Below are 19,122 nucleotides of genomic sequence, written 5' to 3' on the forward strand. Positions count from 1 at the left end.
AAGTTGTGCTCCCAAACGAAATGACAAGAGGAGTTGTTTGAAAACCTCGGGGCTATTTCTCCCCACCCCACACTGCAGTTAAGGTTTAACCTGAAACTACTTTGTTACGGCCTCTTGAAATCTTTCTGTAGAAAGAATGGAAGCTGTTTGGTGCTGGTTAGAGACATCTGCAGGTAGCCGAGACTTGTGCTTCATTTGGGGTGAGTTTTAGCGCTGGAAATCTGCTGTCAAAACAACTTTCAGGTGGGCACTCTTCCCTTGTGAGCCAGTGGGGCAGCTGAAGTTTGCAAAAGCGCAGGAGTCGTGGCCTGTGTTAGCAGCGGGGCGAGTTGGCAGCATCATGGTGCGTTGCAGGGAGGTTTGCTGGAGATACCCGTTTCCTTTGCTGGTGGTTTGCAGCGGGGAAGGAGTTCGGCTGCTGGAGTCCAGCATGCGATGATCGTGCAGAGGCCGGGGAGCGCGCTGGCTCCCCGGCGACTCGCAGCAGGAGAATCGCTTGTTCTTCATACTCAGCTTCTGCAGGAGTCCGCCCCCGTGGCAGCCAGGCTCCTCTGGAAGGGCTTCACCCGTAACAAGTAACGGCTCCTCTTCCAGATAAGAGACCAGGTAGGCAAACGTATCTTCTTCTCTGTTCTTTTTACTTTTAGTCTCTGAAGTGATTTGCTTACAGGTGATTCGCCATTTCTCCCACGTGAGCTTGGGAGCTGACAGCTTTTGCCGCTCGGGATGCAGAGGGTGGCTCCAGACAAGGTTGTGTAATGTAGCAAAAAAAAGTGTAATGAAAAACCCGCAGAAGGGAAAGGAATCCCCAACACTTTGACTTAAATTCCTCAAATTATTAATTGCCAGTCTGGAAGGGTCTGGATTTCATCATTTTTTAAAACTTCTGGAGATGGGAATCTTTTCCTTAATCCCGAGAAACATGCAACACCTTTTTACATAAGAATATTAATTAGCAAGCCCATCTGCTGGGCTGCTGGGAAGAAGCGAGCTGGATTCGAGAAGGAAACAGAGTGCGAGAGGTCTCTGAATGGTCTGACGGGCGAGGCTGAGCAAGCCCGTTCGTAACAGGACAAAGGCACAGCTGAGCCCACCTTTTATACAATAAGTTTTATTGATGTTCTGTCAATACAATCAAGTACTGTAGTTTTAGTTCTGAAGAGAAGGCCAGTTTCTGATCACAAAAGAGTGCATTTTAAACCAACTTTTACTATGACAGTGCATGTAATAAGTATTTACAAAACTAAAAACCTCTATATACTAGGTTAGAAATGAAGATACTAGAGGCAAATTTAAAAAAAATAGTAAGAATTTGTATATAAAAATGCACATTGTAATGCAGTTTTCATAATTAAAAATAGACATACTTCATCCAACCCAACCTTCTTTATTATTGCGATTGAAACCAAAATCCCACGCGCTCACACACACGACAGAAAATAACCCTTTCTGCTGGCGAATATCACGTACTCAGTACTCCAGAAGAAAAATTCTTCCTGACAGTGTCCGGTTTAGTGAACAGCCTCCCTCATCCTGTGCATCGTTTTTTTTTTTTTTCTCTAGCCTAACTCTATGTGCGTGTAACATCTTTGCCTTTCAATTACTGTGTAAATGTAACAGGTTATATAGCTGCGGAAGGTTGATTACGGTTTATGCTCTGCACATGAAGGGAAAGTGAAATTGCAAAAGAATATCTACAGCACTGAACGAGTTAATGTCTCGGTGTGGTTATAGTGAGTATTTTTGTCATTGCTTTTTGCCAGCTAGAACAAGAAGTTTTGAATAAAACAAAACAGAACAAAAAGAGATAGAATGTAGGTTAGGACACAGTATAAATAAGTCGCTTTGCTGAGTAACAGGATGAAGCTTCCACCCCGGCGCGTGCCTGGGGCAGGGGAAGCTCCCGGCCCTGCTGCAGGTAGTGTGGACGCGCTGCCGGCGGTGCCGCGGTGGGAGCCAGGCCCCGCTGCTGGCCGGGGCCCCGCGTGGCACCAGCTCCAGTTCACGGCTGTTCTCCACAGGAAAGACGCTTCGATGAAGGAGACGCAGGCCCCGTCCTCACACCCTCCTCCCAAACCCGGTCTTGAAGAAAACATCTGAGCTTCTGCTTTTAATTTTAGGGACTCTGTGTGGCTCCTGTTCCTGCTGGGCAATAACCCAGTACGGTCAAAGCCCCGACACCCCCCTGCCTTCAGCAGTTAAAAACATCCAGTGGGATCAGACACTGGGGCAGCCTTTCAGCTTGAGAAACTTTCGGCTTATATGAAACTTGCAGCTTTATGCGGAGAAAATCCCTGGGAGAGGGACAAGCCAGCCCCAGCCGCCCAGTAGCTGGAGCGCTGACCTTCCACCTGTACGTTTTCCTTTTTGTGTTTCTTCATTTCGGGGATAGGTGTGTTTTTAAGAGGAAGCCCTGGATGGCAAGAGGCAGAAACGCAGGACAGGCTTAAGGAGAAAAACAAACAAGCAAACCAAAACAGAAACTGAAAAAGTTAAGTATCTCGTACAGTCCATCTGGAGAACAATCCCAAGTCCCATTCTTGCTACATTTCTTTGGCCATAGAACAGGCTTTAGAAAAAAATTAAGGGTAATAGTTGCTCAGCTGGTGACCAAATTGTTGCTGTTTTCTCAGGGATGTGCCTTTGCAGAGGGACACGCAGTGTAACGCACGTGGATTAACTTCAGCAGCGTGCTACTTGCCTGGGATGAGAGGAATCGCTTGGCCGTAAGTGCAAGTGGCAATGACTATTCTACCGCCAGAAAATCTGCAAAGCAACAGGGTTCAGTTGCTCCCGTTAGCAAAGGACAGAGCAGCCGAGTGGTCCGTGTCCGTGCATACCTTTCCCAGAACCTCGTAGCGCATACTCGGCTCGATAACATTTCAAGCATTAGTGAGACAAAGTGGTAACAACAGACAAATGTGGTTTTTTTTTTTCTTTTTCTTTTTTTAACCTAAGTCACAGATTGGCACCTGGAATATGGTGCACTTTTACAGGTACATATTGCACTAGACTTGTAAATAACATTGTTAAGTAGATAATAGCACCGTTGTAAAATGACGGAATGGAAAGTTAGATCGAACACTATTTTTTTTCTTAATTAAAAGGTCCCCAGAGAAAGGGGGGATACCAACGCAAAAGTTTACACATCCCGAAATAGTGAGACAGTAAAAGCAAGTTGTCCGTAAGTGGCACTTTCAAGAAAGCATAACTAAACCTTCTCTCAAACCAGGCTAGAAGCACCGTACGCCGGCCCGGCAGAGCCATCCTTGTGGTGGCAAAGAAGATGCTCATGAGGCCCGGCACGTCTCCGGGCTGCGAAGAAACAGAGAGGACAGAACCAGTCCTTGGACTTGGCAGCAGAGGAATTAACCCGAGAGAGGATTGTTGTTCATCACAGGGATCCCGGCTTCCCTCAGCGGCTTTGGAACAGGTCATCTGTCATCCTCCCAGGTACCAACGCCTGGATGGTTTTATTCCTAAAGGTGCTGGGGGGGGAGGGTTAAAAATAATATTTACTTCTTATAAGAAGGTGCTTATGCAAAGTGTTCCACTTTTTATGATTATAAATCCAGCCACACTGAATCCGGAGTGAATCAGAGAGACTGTCTCAAAGCACAGTCTGGAAAAATAGGCATCAGTGAGACTGGAACTTGGGCGCCTGATGGTTTGGGAAGGAAATTTCTCAATCCATCACGGATCTCTGCTGCCGTACAGGTTTGTGTGAAGTGCCTAGGACCCCTGTGCTGGTTAGCAAATACACCATCCGGTACAACAGCTGGATTTATTTAGTACTCAAAATGGGAAACAAGGGCACTTGATTATGGACCAGAAGGGTCTGCTCTTCCCAGACAACCCTCTCTGGGCCACAGAGCAGTTTACTGCGGAGCCAGATCCTTGCCATCCCAAGCATGTTCTGTGTTTGATGTACAGTCACTAGGGTAAAACTTATTCCAAATATGCTTTGCTGAGGAAGTCACTCCCCTCCCTGTCGTCTCCCTCCCCAAAAAAAGAAAGAAAGAAAAATAGATGTCTCCTTTCCGATTACCCTCTTGACTTGTGGATCAAACAGCGTGAAGCAAGGTCCCACGACAACGGCTTGCGCGTTCTTCCCAGTGATTTTTCTTTTTTGTATTAATTTTAAAAAACTTTTTTTATCAAAAAAAAAAAAAAGACAGTTTATGGCTAAAGTGGGTGAAAAGGAAATGTGCCCAACTGCCGTTATGTGGGGCAAAGCAGGAACCCGGAGAAGGAGGAGTGGATGTATTCCGTGGAGTACAACCCGTTGGCCTGGTCCGAGGGCATTTGTACCCAGACTTGGTCGTTCTCCTTGAGTTCAAGCACGGCACTGCCCGAGGCCTGGTCCAGGTAGCCCTTTTTGTACTCGTCGTAGGTGTAGGTGGCAGGCACGTTGTTCTTATAAAGCGCCACCCAAACGTTTGTCCCTTTGACATGCACGTGGTAGGCAAAGTAGTAGATGCCGGATACGGGGCAGGTGAATATCCCGGTGACTGGGTTGTAGCCGTTGTGCCCATTATACAAAGTCCGGTCGAACTTGACCGGCATGCCTGACGCCGGGAAGGGGGAGGTGAGGATGGCGGTGAAGGCTGGTGCGATCCGGGCGGAGAGCTCTCCTCGGCCGTACTGCGGCTTCCCCGGCTTGCCGTTGCCCAGAACGGCCCCCTCCACGCCACCGTCCGGCAGGTGCAGCCCCGCGATGCCCGTCTCGTCGAACACGCCGGGCGCTCCCGGTGGCCCAGGTGGCCCTGGCGGGCCCGGCGGCCCGTTCAGCCCTGGTGTTCCCGGCATTCCTGGGGGGCCAATGGGTCCGGCCATGCCGGGCTCGCCCGTCTTCCCCTCACCGGGAACCCCAGGGAGCCCAGGCTCCCCTTTCAGCCCCGGTAACCCCTGAGGCCCCATGGGACCTGCAGGTCCTTGCAAGCCCGGGATGCCGGAGGGGCCCCTCAGCCCCGGCTGCCCCGGGATCCCTCCGTCCCCTTTCGGCCCGGGGCCGCCCGTTAATCCTGGCACCCCCGGGAGCCCGATGAACCCCGGTTCTCCTTTCGGACCCGTTGGGCCGGGGGGTCCCTGTGACCCGGGCAGGCCCCTTTCTCCCGGCACCCCCGGCTTCCCCGCGAAGCCGTTCAGGCCCTGGTCGCCGCGCATCCCCGGCATTCCCGGGGGCCCGCTCGGCCCCACATCCCCTTTGGAGCCAGGCAACCCGTGCTTGCCTGGCAGGCCCATGGACCCCGGCGGGCCTGGTGGCCCAATGATGCCGGCAGGGCCCGGCTCACCCGGCTCCCCGTCAGCGCCAGGTTCCCCCTTATCGCCGATGGCTCCCGGCACCCCCGGCTGCCCGCGGTCTCCTTTTAGGCCAGGCAAGCCCGGCTTCCCGTAGCCCGTTGGGCCCGGCAAACCAGGGAGGCCACGGATGCCAGGCTCTCCCTTTGGTCCCATGGGGCCCTGTATCCCTGGCACCCCCGCAGCACCCGGGACGCCGATCCCGTCGATGCCAGGGGGTCCCCGCGGCCCCATGGGGCCGGGCTCCCCGTTGACGCCAGGCCCGCCCGGAGGGCCCATGTCGCCCTTCTCCCCCGGTGCACCCGGCAGGCCGTCGAGGCCGGGTTTTCCAACGCCGACAGGCCCTGGGGGCCCTGCGGGCCCCGGAGGGCCCCCATTCCCCCGGGGTCCTGGTAGCCCTGGCTTCCCAACACCATTTTCACCCTTCATCCCTCGCTCTCCCCGGGGACCCGGCTCTCCTTTCGGGCCAGGCTCGCCCCGAAACCCAGGTAGGCCGGGGCCACCCTGGGGGCCTGGCTTCCCATTGACTGAGATGCCGGCCGGCCCCGGCAGCCCCGGGGGGCCGGGCAGTCCTCTTGGCCCTTGCTCTCCTCGCATGCCGGGCTCACCCTTGGCTCCGGGCATCCCTTTCATACCCGCCTTTCCGGGGAGTCCTGGGATGCCGGGTTTCCCAATGCCCGAGAAGCCGGGGGGCCCAGCGGGCCCGGGCTGGCCGTGCATTCCCGGCTTCCCTGTGCCCGGCTTTCCCGGGTAGCCGGGGGGCCCGGGGGGTCCACGTGGGCCGGGCTTCCCTGGCGGTCCTGGCTCCCCTTTGAGGTCCATCGGCAGCAGCGGCGGCATGTCTGTGGAGAGAGGAGACACGGAGCTTTACTGGGGCGGGCGGTGGACGGCGGAGCGTGCCTGGTGCGTGATGCTCTCAGGGTGTTACAGCCAGAGGCTTCAGCGCTGCCTGGATCTGTAGTTGCGAGAGTGCCCTCCTCTAGAAATGGTTTTATTTAAACATGGCCACAGTGGCTTCCTCAGCCACCGCATCAGCAGGACTGTCTTGAGGCAAGACCTTGGCCGGAGCCCAGGGTACTAATTCAAGCCTTACTCCATCCGTCCCTGCACAGAGGGTGTCAACAAGACCAGAATTGCCGCCGGCTCTGGCAGTGGTGTTCTCTGATGACCTGCTGCGGGTTTATTTTAGGAGCTGGATTCAAACCTCCCGCTGCCTCGCTTCCCAGCAGCCTCGAAAGCACCGTGGGATTCAGTGGCTCCTGCCTGGGCTCAGCCGAGAGGATGGCGACGGAGCGAGCCAAGACTGAGGATAATCTCTCCACCCCGTCCCTCGAGTCCAGGACCTCGGGAGACCTTTAATCCTTTTGGATTAAAAAGAAAACTCTTGGACATGTACTTGAGAGACTGAGGAGGTGGTTTGTGTATGGGTTAAGACATGCCCGCAGCGCTCCCTGGCTCAGCTCCCGTGTCCAGCAAGGCAGAGAAAAACCCACCAATAATAATAATAAAAAAAAAAAGCGCTGAGGCTGGAGGAAAAGCCAATAGCTGCAAGGGAAACGCAACCTCGGCTACATCCAAATGAGTCAGCCCAGCTGGGAATAGGCTGTAACCACTTGACATTTAAAGAATTTATAGAGGTCTTTTGCAAACGGATATAAGAAAGAAACTAATGGGCTGAGAGACTACAAAGCTGAGGAGAGCCAGATTACATGCCCACCACAGTTTGGTACTTAAAGCGCAGACGTGAGCATAAATAACTCCTTGAGGCTGGCCCAGGCAGGGTGTCGCTTCCCACGTGACACCAGGAGCGGGTGAGAAAGAATAACTCTGACAAATTCTTTTTTTTGGGAAGCTTGAAATGCAAAGGCAATAGTTGGGAGTTGCACGTACATGGACTATGATGAGAAGTGCGAAGGGCAGAGGAAAGGGCCATGACACCTTGGACAAATTTTAACCAAATCTGCCCGAAGCTGAACATTCCAATCAGGAACAGATCTGTACGGGCCAGTTCCTGGGATGGGAATGGATCCTGTCTGGGATGGGAGCAGAACGGCCCATTGCACGAGGCCGTGAGCCCCGGCGTGGCACTGAGGAGGAGGAGGCAGGGGGTCCCCACGATCTGCTCGCACGGCCGCCTGCTGAGCCGGGCCTTGGGACACCCGCAGCGCCAGGATCCGCCAACACAGAGATTTTCTCAGTCGAGGGGAAAAGATTAGGGGAGATTTGAGACACGTGAAAAGAATAACTGCGGCAGCAGCAGGCACCGTTCCGGCGCATCGGGGCAGCTTTACCTTTCCTAAGCACAGCAATTAGCTCTGGCCATTCCCAAGCCTGGTGCCTGCTTGTTTTTCTTTTGGTAATGGAAACATTTTCAGAGCTTATCTATGTATCAAAGCCTGGCCCGAGTCCTAGGCTGTAATAGAGGTCACTTGGCTGTGGAAATTAAGGAAATACTTGTCTGTCATGACATTGCCACTGGATTTCTGCAACCTCCTGATCCTCACCCCAGAAAACGGTGTGGGAAAGAAGGCAAGGGAGATGTGAAGTGTTGCACTGGAGCAGATTTCTGGGGTTTGAATTCTGGAAAAATTTTTCTCCAGAAAATCATTTCAATGTGTTTTCTTCCCCCTCCCCCCCCCCTTTTTTTTTTCTTCTTCTTGCAATAGTTTGAAAAGAATTAGTTTTCTAGGTCATTTTGCATGGAATCAGAACAAGGATCTACAGCTGAGCCCACGAAGGAAGGAAAAAGCACACACACGCTCTCACACAAGGCAGCGAAGAGAAACGCCAGGCGAGAGTTGCCAACTTGCAGGCGGCCAAAAAAGCAGACGGGAAAACCAAACCGGGGACGTTAGCGGAGAGAAACTGGGACATTGCAGCCCCAGTGGTATCCAATTTCAAAAGACCGTGTCTTACCACAGACGCATGTCTCGGAGCTCTGCATTTCACAGCAGCAGCATGGGGTTATGTGTTCCCCTCGAAGCATGAACAAAGCTGCCATGAATGCTAATGCAAGGAGCCAGCTGGGGCAGCGGGAAGGGGAAGGAGCAGGCATGGCCCCTGCGAGCTCTCGCTGGGCACTGCAGAGCTTTTCACCTCCTGAGGGGCATGGACATGTCCGGGTGGATCCCGCAGCCCCTCTGGAGCTGTGTTCCTCCCGGTAAGGACCTCTGCATGCCTGGAGGAGGGACCCGGCAGCATGGACTGTCCGGCAGAGGAATAATCCAGCATGATGGGAAGCGGTTCCCAGCCACGAGCAGTCAGCAGTGGGTCTGGCCAGCGCGGACAGATGACAGTGCAGGAAGGAGAGGTTGGCTGCTCCATGGCAGAGCCCAGCCCAGCTCCTTCCAGCGCTGCTGCCAAGCCCTGTCTCGTGAGAGCGAGTTTCACAGGCTCATGGGGACAGTGCGTGGGACCAGTGTTACTGCATCTCTCATCCCATCTTCCATTGCAGGGGATGCTCAGCGCAGGACCCAGCCACAGCCCTCACATGTGGAGCTGCGGAGCATGGGGGCGGCAGTGAGGTGGGAGCAGAGTGAAGACGGCAGCGTGGAAGGGACAGACGGCAGCGTGGAAGGGGCAGACGGCATTTCCCCATCAGCAGGAGCTCAAGGACCTGGAGGCCTCTTGGCCACATGCAGCAAGGAGCAGCCCCGCAGGGATGACAGGACCGAGTCTCTTCAAAAGCAGCAGGACTTGTGGGCCACCTGCGCTGGGGACACTGGGCAGCAGCAGCCCTGAAGGCAGAGGTTGGGTTTGGGCTCCCCACTGGGCTTGCCCAAGCCTGGGGAGGTGAAAAGTGTTCCTTTACTTTTGCAGCTGAGGCTGCTGCCCTGGGGTGAGCCCTGTCGCTGGAGGGGAGCTCCACCGCTTGCCTGGCACAGATTCCCCCCCAGGCATTGCCCGTGCCTTACTGGTGGCAAGCTGGGGTGCCGCTGGCTTGGGGAAATGCTCCCCGAGCTCCGCCAGCACCCAGCGGTGGTTTTACCTGGCTGTGAGCTGCACCGACATGGTTTTAACCAAGCCAAAATAAACCCCAAATATCTGCTCCAATGCTTTTAGCATTTTAGCCTTTAATAGCATGTCCTGCCCAGAGCTGCCTCTGTGCTCCTGGGGAGTCTATTTTTGGGGCAGAAAAGGTGTCTGACACCCTGAAGAAACCAGCCCTGTCACTCACTAGGTGGCACCGCAGGCTGGCAGGAGCCCCCACAGCCCCGGGGCCCGGCCTGACCCCCCAGGTGGGGGTCCCAGCCCTGGGACCAGGCTGGGGCAGCCCGGGGGGGCCCTGCACAGCTCCCTGCCGGCTCGGGGTAACCCACAGGGGCACGGCACGGCCCTGCGCCGTCGCGGTGAGTCAGCTGAGCTCCCCGAGCAGGGCAGAAGGCCAGCAGGGATTTTCCTTGCCAAATGAGAGGTTAAGCAGAGATGGGAGCTCGGTTGGGGTCCAGGAGGCACTGGCTTCCCCAGCCACCTCCCTGCGGCCCCCCAGCCGGTGGCTGAGGCTGCAGCTGCCCCCCTGCCCGCGTCCCCCCCTCCCAGGGGTTTTAGGAGAGTGATGTCCAGGGGACTCCCGTGCTCTGCCCTGCACCTTGCAAAGAGCCCGGCACACTCGCTCCTCTCCCCCACGGTTAGCAGGCACTGCTGCTCACAGGCAACACAAGCCGCTCCAATGCATAGGAAGAGGGGGGGAAAAAAGAAGGAAAACCAGCAGGGAGATACTTGAATCCTGTCCCACCAGCAGCTGAAACGTTCCTGCGCTACACTTGAAGGTTTTGTCTCTGGCTGGGATTCAGGGACCAGCTTTACAACAGCTGGGAAGGGGGCAGGGAGGGGGGGCTCGGAGCATGCTTCGGCTCCAGGTTTTGCTGTGTGTTTTCCGACATATGTGCTGAGCTGAACTCCTGATAAGCCATTCAGCCCAGCAGTAAATCAGCCACCGGCAGCCAAGCCTTCTCCAGTTTCTCTTCACAGAGCCAAGACTTCAGCTCCCCGGAGGGTCTGGGTCTGTGTGAGCCCACGGGGAGGACTCCGGCAGCTCTTCCCGCTTCCCAAGAGCCAAACACCAACGCAGCGGGTCCGGGCACTGGAGCCCCAGCGCTGCCAGCGATTTAACACGTGTGGAGTTTCTGGTCGCTGCTCTCCAAGGGAGGAAATGTCTCTCCCGCTCTCCCCTCGCTAGGCTGGGTCTCTTTCCTTTCCCAGCTGGTGCAAAACGCAGACAGGGAAAACGGAATAGGTGGAGGAGTGGAAAAGCCTTGCAGGGAGGGCTCAGGTTTAACAGTGGTGAGAGGGAGATGTGGGGAATGCCGGGGCTCCTGTGCCTGGGCTGCGCCTCAGAGCTGCCAGCAAAGGTGCGGGAGGATGGGAGAAAAGGCTCACGGGTCCCCTTTGTGCCCCGGCTCCCAGAGTGAGGGACCCGCGGGTGCCCACCCAGCCCCAGCAAAGGGCTCCGCTGAGCCTCTCTCCACGCCCATCCTTGTCCTTCCACGCCGGGTTAAGGAGACCTAAACGCCCCCTCTGTGCTCAGCCGAAGATGCTTTGGAGAGCAGCACCCTCGGCCACGCCAGGCTGCTCCCGGGAGCCCCGACCCCGAGGGGAAGGGGAGGACAAGAGCCTGGTGGCTGCGGGATGCCACGGCCCCTTCCCGCCACGACGGCAGGTCTCCCAGACACCCGCGGCCCCGTGTCCTCCCACCCCTGCAGAGTGCGTCCCTTACCCAGGTACTGCCCTTTGCCTTCGCGGAAGGGGGGTCCCAGGGGTCCCTTCACCATGGGCTGCATGTACTTCACTTGGGCGTAGCCCCCCGCGCCGCCTCCCGCCGCCGAGCGAAGGCCGAGCACCATCACCAGCACCACCAGCAGCGCCACGGTGTCCGGCAGCATCCTGCTCCCCACTGCTCCTGTGGACAAAGCGACAGTGAGAGCGGGCACCCGCAACCCCTGTCCGCACCCTCCCTCCCGCGAGGATCAGCCGGGGACCTGGGAAGGATCCTGGCGGCCGCGGGACTCCCCCGAATTTGCTTTTTTCTGGACCAGAGATGCCCTGAACACGTTACCCTTCCCAGCACGTGCCAGTGGCGAGATGCACAATAAATACAGAGTTTCTGAGCAATAACTAACCCCGGGCACCCAGCAGAGCCTCTCCGAGGCTGCCCCGGTGCCTGTTTGTCTGGGGCTATGCCCATGTCAGGCTCCCCTTGTATATTTTTAACATACATAAGAAGAGGCAGGACGGAAACCCCAGCCCGCTGAGCCTAGCGTCTCTCCAGCGAGCAGCGTCTCCTCTAACAAAAGCCGTGCCCGCTGTGGCTGTGGCTCCCGCGGGTGGCGGGGGCTGCCAGCGCCGAGCCCTGCCTGCCCCGGGAGCGGCCGGGTGGGCGCTGTGTCTCCCAAACGCGTGCTGCGTCTCCCGGTGGGTGCTGGCCCAAACCCACGATGTTGGAGCCCGGGACCGGCTGCGTTGGTGGCTCGGCTGCGGCGCTTTGTGGGCAGTGACGGGAGCCCTCGGCCAGGAAAGCCCAGGGGAGGGATGCAGCGCTTGGGAGCAGCAGCCTCTGCCTTAAGTGCTTGTTTATTTAAAATAAACACCCTCTATAAATATACCTCTCCTCTAGCAACTTTTTCTGTGCCGGGTCCACGCACGGAGCAGCGAACAGATTGGTTTGCAAAGAACATTTATTTTCGGAAGCTTAAATAACATGTGATGCCAAAGAGCTTTGCTGGTTTTCCTCCTTCTTGCAATAATTGACCCGTGGTGGTTATTAATGAGAATTAAGCGCTCTGCCTCTCCCGCCGGGGAGCAGGGGCAGGGCTGCTGCGCGCCGGGATTTCATCGGAATTTCCTGAATCGCTTTTGCTGAAGCAGCAGCGGCAAAAAAAAAAAAAAAAAGCTGCAGCCTGGAGAAAAAAGCAACCCCAAAAAGCCCCTAAATTAAAACAAAATTAAAGCAAATTAAGTAGAGGGAGGGGGGGAGCCCTGGCGTGGGATTGGTCCTGATGCTACAAGTGCTTGGCGGGTTGTCGGAGGTCTGCAGTGACGCAGAGCCCCGAGCGCTGCTCTCCTGCCCAGGACGTGCCCACAGAGCCGGGCGCCCTGTGCTCCCCGCGCTCTGCTCGGGGCTGGCAGGGACGGCGACGCCGCTGCCGCTGGCGGCACGACGGAGCCCGCGCCCCGTGAGGATGCAGGCGGCCAGGGCGGATGCTGAGAGAAGAGCTCAGCTCTGCCCGCCCCGCCGGAGCCGCGGTGCCGGTGCTGTGCCATCCCCAGCGCGGCATCGGGAGGTGAGGCCGTGGCCGCGCTCCTGCCGTGCTGGGGCTCGGGCGGGCGCGGGCAGGGACACGCATGACGGCCACCATCAGCCGCCGCCGAGGCACGGAGAGGGCCTTGCCGCCGTTATTGTTTTTCTGTCTTCGGGGTCGAGAAGAGGAACGCTTATTTTTATGAAGCATTATTTTACAAGGATTTGTTTAAGGGAAAAAGAATCCCATTTTAAGGGATTGCAGCTGTAAAAATACAGTTTCTGCTAAATAAAAGAGGAGAACAAACCCCTGAATCAGCTATTTATTTGTTTTCCTTACCTGGTATGACCCCTGTGCCTCCATCTCTAACTCCTTCCCTTCCCAGCTCTCTTTTCTCCCACCTGGGCTTTATCCACCCCTGCTGCTCCCCTCGACGGGGGGGTTTCACAGGATGCCGCTCACCGCTCCGAAGCGCCCACACCAGAGAGCAGCCCCCTGGGGTGGCTCAGCCCCTCGCCATGTCCCCCTGTCCTTCTGCAAGACCTCAGCCCTCGGCGACACGGGTCTGGGGGGGAACCATGGCCAGAGGGAAGGGAGAGGGGGGACAAGGTCATCCGTCTGCTTTGGCTCCGGCCACAGTGTCGCTGCGCGTCGGATGCGTCATCGAGTCCTCCCCTGCTCTGCGCCGAGGTGGCCGCCTGTCACCCGGCATCTCCAGACACGGGTTTAGCTCCTGCGCGTTCTCCCTTGGGCCGGACGGGTCATTCCACCTGCACCCGCTCTCCCAAGGCGCTGCGGGGGCAACAGGGGGTCTGGCTGAGACCCCCGGGCATGTGTCTCCGTCCCTCAAGGAAAAGGGGTCTCCGGTGCTTTGCCGTCCCCCACGGCGGCGCCCGGCACCGGGGCAGGAGGCCTCACGTTACCCAGGCTCTCCAGGCGGTGATTTAATAAGAATAAAGTGGAAACATCTGGAGTCTCATATGACGGATAAAGTGTGCACAACGTGTCTGCGAAGAGGCTCTTTCATGCCTGAAATCTCCTGTGTTATGAAATGATAATTAATCACAACGAGCAGCCATGCAACGTTCGCATCTCCCAGGGCAGGTGGCAAACGTTGGCTGGTCCATGGCGCGGACGGGGCCACTGCGCCCGTGACAGCTCTGGCCGGGTGCCACCGGCCCATCCTCCTGCGGGGCCGGCAGCCGCTCCGGTCCGGCCAGCTGAGATCCCACCGGGAGTCACTTTTTCCCCCCCCGGGAGCAGGGGAGATGCTCGGGGGGCTCCTGAGCGCGGCCCCTCCTGCCCCAGTGCTGCGGGAGGGGGGACACCCCGCTCTGCCGCCCAGGCACCACGTCCAGCCTTCAGAGGCAGCTCCGGACCCCCCCGACACCGTCTGGAGCGCGGCCACAGCCGCTCCACGCAGGAGAGCCAAGCCCGGCAGGAGCAGCTGGGCCAGGAGAGCTCACAGTGGGGGAGCGCTCCAGGGGTGCGGGGTCGCGGTGCTGCTCCCCCCACGGCGCTGGAGCAGGGACGGGGCTCGGGGGGCAGCGGGGGCCCGACCCCGGGGGCAGCCGGTGCGGCGGCACGGCACGGCACGGCGAGCCCTGGCAGGGCTTCAGAGCATGCTGCCGCCGCGCTAACTGTGCAAGTGTCTGCTCCCCTGGCAGCCGGTGAGCAGACGTGTTAAAAACCCCTGGCACGCAATGAAAGCTCCGGGAGAGGGAAAAAAAATCTCACACTTAAAGCATGAGAAAGGAGACAAGAAATGTCACCTTGTTCTCGCAGGAGCGCGGGGGCTCGGGCAGCTGGAGCCCGTTGCTCCAGAAACAGGCTGTGGCTTGTGCTGGTCGGCCCGGCGAGCTCCCGGCGCGCTCCCGGCGCGCAGCTCCCGGCCGTTCCCAGCGGAAGGGGGCTGCTGCCGCCGCCGCGCACCGTGCCCCGCTCCCCGCAGCATCCCTGCCAACGCTCCCCGGCACGGCCCTGCCCGCAGACCGGGCGCCTTCCCTGCGAGCACCGCGGCCGCGCGCTTCCCCCGCGCACACAACCCGGGGCTTGTTCGCTGAGCTGCAGCTGATTTATGGGCCCTGTTATTTATATATTAATTACGGGCCTGGCAGGCAGGCACCGCGCCTGCTCCCTTCAAGGCTAATTATTTTTTAAGTCAATATATGCGATCCACGGGGGATCTGCGATTGCGGTTGAAGGTCAGTAAAATGGAGAACTTGTTTAAACCCGGCAATAAATGCACAATCCGTGCGGGGTGCGACGTGCCGCTCGCTCGCCCTCGCCCCCACTCCGTCCCCCCACCGAACCCAGGGCCACGATGGCCCCCACGGAGGTTTGCTGGGGCACGGGGACGAGCCAGGATGGGGCCTTCGATGCGCTTCGACCCAGACTCATCGGCATGGTCCCGTCCCTGTCCCCGTCCCTGTCCCCATGCCGCACACGGGAGCACGGGGCACAGGCACCAGCTCTGCCAACCGCGGCAGCAGCTCGCCCCGGGCTGCGGTGAGCCATGGTGAGCACCGCGCACGCTTGGCCCGCTTGGGTGGACGCTGCAAAGAGAAAGCGCGGAGAAAGCAGCCGGCGCGTGTGGGTGGGCTGGAGCAGCGCGGGTTTGGACGCCGCCGTGTCCCATCCAGCCACTCCATCCTCCGGTCATTTGCAATGAAAAATAAAGCAGGGAGGTTTTCCAAGCCCAACACGGGGCTGGAGTGACTCCAGCGGGAGGTAGATGATTTGGTTTGCACTACACATGCTTTAAAAATAATAATAAAACGAGTCGAAAGCGAAAAGTGAGCTATTGAAATGGAGAGCGAGCACGTTGTTTCCGTAGGCCGGGCTGCGAAAGCCAAAGGCATCAGGCAGCAGCTCGGCCGAGCAGCGCCGGAGCGCACGGGGAGAGTCTTGGCACAAGCCGGTCCTTAAATGCATGACACCCGATCCCATCCAAAAGCTGCTGTACGCGCCGCGCAGACCCGGAGCCTCGCCCGCCCGTCAGCCCAGGGAACAAGAAAACATTTTCCTTGACGAAAGAAAAACACCCCACCCCGTGTGCAGGCGACCTCCTGCCACCCCTGCAGCGCCCGCGCCTGGCCCCTGCCCAGCGCCAGCTGGGCATGGCATGGCATGGCACAGTATGGCATGGCACGGCACGGCACGGCATGGCATGGCACGGCATGGCAGAGCACAGTGCATCACCCCGTGGCACAGCCCTGCGGTGCCTTCGGCCCGGCGTGCTGCGGGTGGTGGCCGCGTCCATCCGTCTCGCTCTGGTCCAGGCAAAGGTTGCATCCAAATTAACTCCGGGGCTGGGAGCTCTGTGCTAATTAACTCCTGCTGCGTTAGCGGGTACCGCGGAGGCAGGCAGGGGCGGAGGCCACGGGCTGAGCTGCTCTCGGTAGCCACAGGCCAGCTGGAACGTGCGAAGCTCGGGGCACCCGTGGCCGTGCCAGGGCGCAGGAGAGGAGCTGGCGCTGGGGTGGCTGCGGCAGGAGGAGCCCAGGATGGGGGTACAACATGAGGCAGGGAGACACCAGGCCCTGCTCGCTCGTGGGTCATAAACCAGCTGGTTTGCAGGCAGCTGCTGAAGAGTGTGCTGCAAAACTGACCTGGGCATTTCTCCCTGTCTTGACTCGCCTCCCGACATGCCTGAGCCATGCGCGATGTGCAGAGAGCGGGGAGCGCGCGGGAACCGCACCCTGCCCCACCACGGGCAGGCGAGGCACCGGCACTCGGCCACGACCGGGGCCTGTGTGGTGCGCGCTGCCTGCAGTGCATGCTGCCCATGGTGCAGGGTGCATGGTGCCCATAGTGCAGGGTGCAGGGTGCCCATGGTGCACGCTGCCCGTGGTGCACGCTGCCTGCAGTGCACAGTGCCTGCGGTGCGCACTGCCTGCGGTGCATGCTGCCCATGACGCATGCTGCCTGCTGTGCACGGTGCCCGCGGTACACGCTGCCCAGAGCCAAGAAGCCCGTGGTCTGACAGCGGTGCTGACAACGGGGTCGGTGCCGCCGCTTGATCCCGCAGCCGCCGGGTCAGGGATCAGCTAAAGGCGGATTAATGACCCTCCGCGTGTGTGTGCCGGGAGCGCAGCAAGGCGTGAGCCTGCCGCAGGTCACAGCTCAGGGCTTTAATCCCTCACCTCCAGCTGTCAAAACTCCTCCGCGGAGCGTGGCAGAGCCCGGGCTGAGCGCTGCAGCGCGGATGGAGCTGAGGGTGCGCAGGAGGCGAAGCCATCCCTGGGGAACGGTGGGCACCGTGGCGTTTGGAGACCTGGGCAGAGATCTCCGGGTCTGCGCTGGCTTGGACCCGGGTCTGGCTGGAAAACCCCGGCCCGAAGCTGCAGAAACGCGAGGTTTCTGCCCAAGGCACGAGGCTCAGCCCAGCATCCCTGGGTCGCCCTGGTCCTCTCGCCAAAATGTGGCTGGGATGTCCCCCTGGGTGCGCACGGAGGCGAGCGAGACCCAAGGGATGTGTTGCCCCCCTCGCCCCGGCCCCAACGGAGGGTTTCTGCGCCCCAAGCCGCCCCAGTCCCATCCTCCCCCCCCCCGCCAGCCTCAGCTCCACCGAAATACCAGACTGCGCGCAGCATTAATAGCAGGGTTGCCTGCCAGGTGCATAGTTTGACCAGTCGGATCACACATGCCAAACCACAGGTATTTTATGAGACGTTTCCTGTTATGAAGACATTTTTGTGGGGATTCATTTTTTTCCTTCCCCTCTTCTTCCCCTCTCCTCCTCCTCCTCCTCCTCCTCCTCCTCCCGGCGGGACGGTGGCCTGCCTGGGGGGCAGCAGCACTGTCGTCCCTGATAGCCAAAGGATGGAGCAGAGCGAGAGCCGAGGATGGAGCTGGGGCGTACAGCGAGGACGGTGGTGCCGGAGGGTCCCGTCTCCTTGGCCACCCCGGCAGCGGCCAGGCAGGGTCTGGAGCCCCTCTCCTGGGATCTCTGTGCCGGCGCAGCGGCCGGGGCCAGGGTCCCGATTGCCACGTGAGCCCCAGCCCATGCCGCAACCTGAGCACAGATCCTCTGCCCAAACCCTGGAGTGGGATGTGGAGCATCTGCCCAGACACCGCGGGGAGGGACGCGGGCTGCGAGCCCCGGCGAGCTGCAGGAACTCCAGGGCATCGCTCCCCGAGGGACACCGGCTCGGTCGGGCAAAGCATCCCCGCTCCAGGGAAAAAGAAGCTCTGGTGGGAAGCAGAGGGTGTTTACCCGGGGTCTGTGGGTCGGACACCGCTTTGCCCTCGCAGCCCCTGCGCAGAAACGGCGTTTTCTAATGCAACGGGCATTTTGCAAAGAAATCTCGCTAAGCCTGGAGGGACCCGCAGAGAGCGATTCCCATCTCGGGGAATTTGCGGGCAAGTGGCCATCAACCGCAGACATTTAAACTTCCAGCCTCGTGCTGGGGTCACCAGCTTAATTACAACGAGCCGTGGTCCAGGCCAGAGCCTTTTGGGGCCGGGGTGCTCAGGGGGGCCGGGGTAGCTCACTTGGGGGGCTGCTGCCTGTGCTGTTGGCTGGGATGTGTGGGGCCGGGATGGCCTGGAGACCTCCCGGGTCCCCGTCCACGCTGTCTCTGTGGAGCACCGGGGCGATGGGCAGCACAGAGCAGCCTGCTGCTGCTGGAGCCCATCGCACCGGCACCAGCACCACGGGGGGACGCAGGTTCTGCTCCCAAGTGAAGGTAGCGACGCTGGGGCTGCTCCAGCCGCTGCCCGCGCACCCCGTGGGGAGGGTGTCCCCGTGACGGGGGATGCGGGCGACGGAGGAGCAGTGGGAGCCCGTAACAGCACTGGGGAGCCGCTGCCGTGGGGAGCTGCTGGCGACGACAGGAGCCCTGCGGTAGCTTCAACGCTCACTTGGGAGGACCTGCCCCTGGGCTGCCATCGTTTCCCTTCCTTCCAAGGCGGCCATGGCACGTGCAGCAGCATTTTCAGCCACTTCCTCAGCACCAAACGAGCCACCACTGGTGGGAAATTTGGGGCCGGGGATGGAGGGGGCCAGAAATGCCCGAGCTGCTGAGAGTGAACAGGGGGAGAGGCAGGTCTGACCCCTGGACCTCCATTCCTCAGTGGATTAGGTTTTAAGCAGCGAGAGGCTGCTCTGCAGGACCTGTCCGTGCGACCATGTCCAGGGGCTTCTCCCGCCCTCGGGGTGCCATCCCAGCCCCTCCGTCCACCAGCCCCAACACCCGTCTCTCCTCTCGCCTCCTGCAGGAACCCCCACGGCGGCTCCGGGTGCACCACGGAGCCTCAGCGGCAGCGCTGCCCTCCGGCAGGACGGACTCGCTCCGTCCGTTGTGGCCTCGTGCCACGGTTGAAACAGGCTCCGGGGCAGCGGGAGCACATGGGGACAGCAGCTCCCCAGCCGGGTCTCCGTGTCCCCGGCAGAGCTGGTGCCACTGGTCGGCCGCTCGCTCCCTGGCACAGCGTCACCCCCATGGTGCCCCCCGTGCCATTGCTTTCCCTGGGGGAGCATCACCGCTCCCCACCAGCGCCGCCCTCCGCCGCTCTCCTGGCTGCCCAGATACGACGGCAAATTTGTGAGCTGCTGCGAAAACTTCTTCCCGTGTGCGAA

General features: G+C 59.3%; 1 protein-coding gene across 1 annotated transcript in view; it reads right to left on the reverse strand.

The window, feature by feature from the left end:
• Nucleotides 1-108: 108 nt before the first annotated feature.
• The window catches only part of COL8A2 (collagen type VIII alpha 2 chain), a 34,657-nt gene continuing 15,643 nt past the window's right edge, over nt 109-19,122 (reverse strand). Inside the window, exons 2-3 of the mRNA XM_063355799.1 lie at nt 11,018-11,200; nt 109-6,143 (exon numbers count right to left, since the gene is read on the reverse strand). Coding sequence (XP_063211869.1) covers nt 4,222-6,143; nt 11,018-11,183 — 2,088 coding nt within the window. The 5' untranslated portion in view covers nt 11,184-11,200 and the 3' untranslated portion in view covers nt 109-4,221. The remainder of the gene's footprint in view (nt 6,144-11,017; nt 11,201-19,122) is intronic.

The sequence above is a fragment of the Chroicocephalus ridibundus genome, chromosome 19, assembly GCF_963924245.1.
Source record: "Chroicocephalus ridibundus chromosome 19, bChrRid1.1, whole genome shotgun sequence".
Classification (NCBI taxonomy): domain Eukaryota; kingdom Metazoa; phylum Chordata; class Aves; order Charadriiformes; family Laridae; genus Chroicocephalus; species Chroicocephalus ridibundus.